Below are 6,291 nucleotides of genomic sequence, written 5' to 3'. Positions count from 1 at the left end.
ATTTTGGAAGGCAAAATGCATGAAGCTCAGAGCTAATTATGCATTCTATTATGCCTTTAGATATCTGGATGAAAGTCATGTTCCGACGCTCAATCCCTTCCCTAAAACTCATTTCCATGAGTGATGACTTAATGATCTATTTACTTTAAAGGTTTGCCTTTGGGGACAATGATTTTACTGGTTAGCTCATTTGAAAGAATAGACTTCTCTTTCATGGAATCTGTAAGTATTTAGAAAAATCATTGGGAGCTTTGAAAATGCAATTGATACAAAATGTGTTGAAACCTATGCTTTGACTATCCCTAGGGAGAGGGGACCCCTTTATATCCATGCAGAGTATGAGAGCCATAGTGTCCAAATTCTCAATTCCATTTGTTAAGCATGAAACCAACCAGCTGTGGAAGCAGTGTGGATGAGGGAAAATTTGCAGCTTTGCAACTCCAAAGTCAGTGTGTGTGAATAAAAGAATGATAAAATGACACAGTTCTCAAGTAGGATGATTGTTAATCAGTTTTCCCTGATCAGTTTTGTTCTTCCACCATTAATAGCCAAGCTATCATATTATTTATAGCTAGCTATCTAAGAATGCAAACATTAGCCTCATGTATGCCTTTCACTTTGATCTCTTAATTTCTTCCCCCCCCCCCGCCACGGTTTTAAAAACAGCAGTCTTCAGTAATAACATCCATGACTTCTAGGTATAGGTCATATTGTTGGTTACAATAAAGAGATATTTTCTTATGTTTTTAACAGCAGAGTGCAGTATTTTGCAAGGAGAGATGCCTTTGTGAGTTAGGATAGATATATTCATTTCTGTTAGACTATGCTTTTTCTGAGCTTTTATGACACAGTTCAATCAGAATGTGTGCAAAAACCCTTCTGCTATAAACTCTAATATTGGTAAAATGTAAGTCATAAATGCAACTTCAAGCAAGTTCTGGATTTAGTGAGAACAAAAGCAAGGTGGATTTCAGGTGAGGACAGACTGTCTCCCTCTAGATGTCAGTGTCCATTCCAGAACCACACTTGCGGCAAAAGATTTCCTTGTTCTGGGTCAGGAAGCCTTCCCCCACCAAGGAGACTGAGCACTTCCCACAGTTGAAGCATTCGCTGTGCCACTGCCGGTCTTGAAAGCAGATAAACTTGGCACCTTTGAGACCTGTAAAGGAATTGCGGAAAAGAATATTCTTTCAATGAAGAGATTAAGCATTCCATCAGCTACTCTTCTAGGAACTGGAGATAACAGCAATGAGCAAGTCTATGTAGAGGCAAGTAACCTCGAAGAGAATGCTGCCTCCCATGCCCGTGTGTCTATCTGGGAATGTCGCCGTGGGCAAGTTCCCCCTTGAGATCCAGCCTGATTCCCAGTCAAATTTTTCTGTAATCTACACAAGTAGGTAGAATCTGAATATACAAACCAGGTATTTTTGGAAACAGATGAAGATTGCCTAAGACAGATAAGGAAACACAGTAGAATGCCGTGGGAAGAGGGAATGGATTTCGAAGTCAGAGATACCTAAGTATGAATATTTTCTTTCTGCTTTCTTAGAAGCAAAGTGAAGATAAAATAAAATAAATGTATACTTTCTAGCCTAGTGCCTGATGTTTCAATGACTTTTAGTTCTGTTACCTCTATTCCTATGGTCAATTTTGCTTCAGATAAAGTTCCATGGTCATATTGTGGTGTGGGGCACAATTTTCCAAAAGCCCCAAATAGAAAATTTCATCCAGACTATCATGGAGTTAACCTAACATGACAACCTTACTACCTTGCCCAGAGACAACTTTAGGCCAGGCTTGCAACAAAGATCTGTGAATCTGATCACTCTGGCCACTGAGGCCATGCTATCCAATGGTTAGTCTCTAAGAAGTACTTTATCAGCCTCCACCATTTCAATCTGGGTTTCTTTAGCTGTAACATTTCTATGAAAGGTAGAAGAATTTGAGTCTTCAGTGAGAATCTCTTTCTATACCTCTAATATGGATCCAGGCTACAATTTAAAGAATTGATTTTGAGGCATTGAAAAGGAGAAAAGGTGTAGGGATTGGGAAGGAGTTGGGATGCCTTGGGCCTTTATTTGCCAAGGTTTTTCCAAGTGATCATAGTGCTATGAACTTCCTGTGATTTGCTCCTTACCCATAGAGTGAGGCTAAAATAGTTCATGTGTTGATTCACATACAGTTTCCAAATACTACATTTGGGGAAGCAAAAAAGGTGAATAAGCATTCTATTTCAGATAAACTCTCCTTAAATATGATAATGAACTTTTATTTTCATACTAGAAGTGTTATTTGATGTCTTTACATATAATTTACTAGTTCATAAATAAATGTACATCAAATTTCTCTACTTTCCTTGATTAAATTTATTGCTCACTTATTTATGATGCTATCATTACTTGCTAATAAGAGTAAATCAGTAATGAACCAATTAATTCCCTGAATGCTATTCAAAACATTAATAAGCTGACTGCAGGAATCATGTTCTATATATGCATGAATCATCTTTGTTCATAAAACTAATTATTACACATCTTGAATTTTGTTGCTCATGAGTTTTTCTTGATTTTATTAGGTAAGCCTGTACAAGTGATAAATGTAAAAATAATTCTAGAATTTTACAAAGAGAGAAATAGAAGCGTCTGGTAGTAGGAATTTAAGAAGGGCCTGACTCAGTATGTGAGATGTTTACAAACTGTTTCAACTTTGGATGCATTTACTCCCTCAGGTCATGAGGGCCATTTGCAGTAAGGAAGTCCCCCAGGAAATAAGTCCCTGGCACCTGTTTTATTTGGCTTCATTTATTACTGAAGATTTTGTAGAATAAGAGCATTTGTTGAGCACTTGAAAACGAGTCAGTCACTATTGTTTTTTTTTCTTTAATGTTTATTTCTGAGACAGAGAGAGACAGAGCATGAGTGGGGGAGGGGCAGAGAGAGAGGGAGACACAGAATTGGAAGCAGGCTCCATGCTCTGAGCTGTCAGCACAGAGCCTGACGCAGGGCTTGAACTCACAGACCGTGAGATCACGACCTGAGCCGAAGTCAGAAGCTCAACTGACTGAGCCACCCAGGTGCCCCACGAGTCAGTCACTATTCTAAGCCCTTTACTTATATTGCTTCACAACTCTGACCTTACTTTATGAAAAGATATTATCATCAACCCTACTTGGCAGAGAAAAATTGATGAACAGAAAGGTTCAAGCACTTGCCCAAATCAGTCAGCTGGTTTATGGCAGATCTGGGATTCAATCCTAGGCCATCTGGCTTCAGAGCCTATGCTCTTAACTTCACCAGATTAAGTCTGAATTTATCTATTGTAAAGACCATAACCAGGAACATTAGCATTCTTTTCTCAAGAAATAACATTTGAAACTCCTTTTACTCAAAATAAACATGGAAGAAGGGTAAGGCGTGATCCTCTTCAACTCCTCATTTGCAAGTAAGGCAAATGAGAACCTCAGTGGTGAGTCACTTACCCATGGCCACACAGTAGTCAGGGCCAGAGGCAAGACCAAGTCTTTACTCCCTAGTCCAGAGCACTTCCCACTACATCAAGCTGCTTCACTTAACCCAGAAACTTTGAAAGGTCAATCCTATCTTAGAGGGCGAGAGAAAAAAAAAGAAAGGTTTGTAGTTATACCTTGGGTTTGTTCAAATGAATTGAATTTATTCTGATGGGATTTAAAAAAATTACATCTGGAGACTCACAGATAGATTTAGTTAATATAAAAAAGTATTTTGTGGGGCGCCTGGGTGGCGCAGTCGGTTAAGCGTCCGACTTCAGCCAGGTCACGATCTCGCGGTCCGTGAGTTCCAGCCCCGCGTCAGGCTCTGGGCTGATGGCTCGGAGCCTGGAGCCTGTTTCCGATTCTGTGTCTCCCTCTCTCTCTGCCCCTCCCCCGTTCATGCTCTGTCTCTCTCTGTCGCAAAAATAAATAAACGTTGAAAAAAAAAATTAAAAAAAGTATTTTGAAAAAAATGTATTTTGAAATATTCTAATATAGTTTCTTAGGTTGGCACATTGTTTGCATGAATGTGCAACTTCCAACAGATAAATTTATGGCTGTATAAGAACTCCCTATGGTATGTTAATTCAAATGCTCAATTTTCAAGAAACACTACTTATTGCAAAGCTTATGATTAAGATAATTATCATAAGACTGATTATTCTAAATTAAATACATAATCCTGTATTTGGATTACTTTTGGGTCAAATCTGTGGTTCCTGATCATCCTTATGTTACATGCAGAACAATGTGGGTTTTTTTTTTTGGTCTGAGCCTGAAAGAGCTAGGCTCAGATACTGATGTGAAACAATCCAACAGAAAAAAAAAATCACTTAGATACGTGAATCTGTGATAGATCAGAATTGAAACTTAAGTTCAGGGCTCGTGGTAGGCTCTTTGCAGGTCAGCATTAGCCACTGAGTACGCAGGAAAATTTCAACCCATTTTGAATTATTTAATTTTCTCATTTCCTCATGGAAGTCCTCCCTTTTTTCTGGATAGTTCAAGAAAAGTGTCATGGAATAAATCAAATGCATCCATTGGGCAGTAATCGCAGATTCTACGGAGATTTTTGAGCTCTCAGTACTGATACATTTCTGGAAGCCCCATTTTCTAACCAAAACTGGTGGATATAGTGGCTTAGTCTTTTGACTAAGGGGTTGCCAGATGTGTAGAGGCAGGAGAGCAGAGTGGTTAAGAGTTCAAGCTTTAAAGCCCGATAGTCTGGGATTGCCAATGCAATCCAATGCAAGGATTGGGAAGGTGACATGGCTGAGTGATGGGGACAAGGTGTGAGGAACAGAGCAATGGTGCAGCCGCTGAGCCTATGACAGAGACCTGGCAGGGGAATGTGAGGGTAGTCTGCTCATCCCCGGCAGGCTCTTCATTTACTTTTGACCACAGAGAGGAGTTTTACATGAGTTGTTTCCAAACATGTGCAGGCCAAACAAAACACACCTGCCAGCCAGATATAGCCATGAACTGTGTGAGATTCTGGAAAACATGGTGCCCTGTGCAGGCAAACGGGACTTGTCTGTTTGTCTGGGTAACTCTCTCCTTCCCCTTGTAAGTCAGTGAAAACCTGCCAAGCTGGGTTTGCAGTGAAACACTTTTTCTTTCTTTGAAGAGTTAACTTTTATTTTGTGATATATTTGAAGATGGAGGAGGAGGAAAAGGATAAAATAATCTTTAATACTGTGTTACACAAACTGAACTAAAAGAAATGAAATATGATCTAAGAATACAAGGAATGGGGAAGAGAAGTACAGTTCTGCCACATTATTAGGTGACTATAAATGCCTAAACAAAAAGCTTCTGGTTTTCTCAGGTTATGCCAACTTCAAATTTTACTATAGGATTAGCATTCTTCAGAAGTATCTCTGAAGAAAATATAATGCACTATTTTACCTTGAAAAATCTATGTAATTGGATCAATTTATCATTTGTGATATTTTCAAATCATGTCACATGTGTTCTGTTCTTTCATCAGAATGCTATCTTGTTTTATTTCATCTATTCATAATTGAAATGTCTCACAAGTGAATAGAGAGAAAACAGAATGATACACTTGTTAGAAGCATCTTAAAATGAAATTTAATTAATTCCTGACCTTGGCTACCCTAATTATTACAGCTTCAGATTTGTACAATCCTTGCATTTAATTAAAACCTTTTCTATTTTAGGTTTCCTTTGCCCTTGTTGGAAATTAAGTAGGATTTGTATTTATAAGTATCCCTTCCTCCCATTCAAATCTTTAAATGTCAGGCCTCCTTGTGAAGTTCTTCTCTAAGCTCTCAGCGTATCCTGTTCTCCTCTTTCCCTGAACTATTACTTAAAGTCATTACCATTACGTTTATTTATTTATTTTTAAAATATTTATTTTTGAGAGAGAGAGAGAAAGAGAGAGAGAGAGAGAGATAGGGAGTGAGTAGGGGAGAGGCAGAGAGAGGGAGACAGAGTATCCAAAGCAGGCTCTGTGCTGACAGCAGAGAGCCTGATGCTTGAACTCACTAACCAGGGCTCGAAGGCACTAACTTTGAGATCATAATCTGAACCGAAGTCAGATGCTTAACTGACTGAGCCACCCAGGCGCTCCTCCATAAGGTTTAGTATTAATTACCCTCTATAGAACATGGCTACCCTAATTACGCCATACATTTGTCTTGAGGGGTCTGTGTAATGTTTCTATTTATATATGGATACCCATGTGTGTGTATCTCAAAAAGAAACATAAGGGAAAGATTATATATATATATATATATATATATATATATATATATATA

General features: G+C 38.5%; 1 protein-coding gene across 4 annotated transcripts in view; it reads right to left on the bottom strand.

The window, feature by feature from the left end:
* Positions 1–641: 641 nt before the first annotated feature.
* Positions 642–6,291, bottom strand: part of FHL5 (four and a half LIM domains 5) — a 41,889-nt gene continuing 36,239 nt past the window's right edge. For all 4 annotated transcript variants that reach the window (XM_040474205.1, XM_040474206.1, XM_040474207.1 and 1 more), the window contains one exon: positions 642–1,159. In XM_040474205.1, coding sequence (XP_040330139.1) covers positions 996–1,159 — 164 coding nt within the window. In that variant the 3' untranslated portion in view covers positions 642–995. The remainder of the gene's footprint in view (positions 1,160–6,291) is intronic.

This window comes from Herpailurus yagouaroundi, unplaced genomic scaffold (assembly GCF_014898765.1).
Source record: "Herpailurus yagouaroundi ecotype Mexico unplaced genomic scaffold, PumYag 139, whole genome shotgun sequence".
Taxonomy (NCBI): Eukaryota; Metazoa; Chordata; class Mammalia; order Carnivora; family Felidae; genus Herpailurus; species Herpailurus yagouaroundi.
The sequence above is the reverse complement of the archived record's forward strand: the minus strand, read 5'-3'. Positions and strand labels throughout refer to the sequence as shown.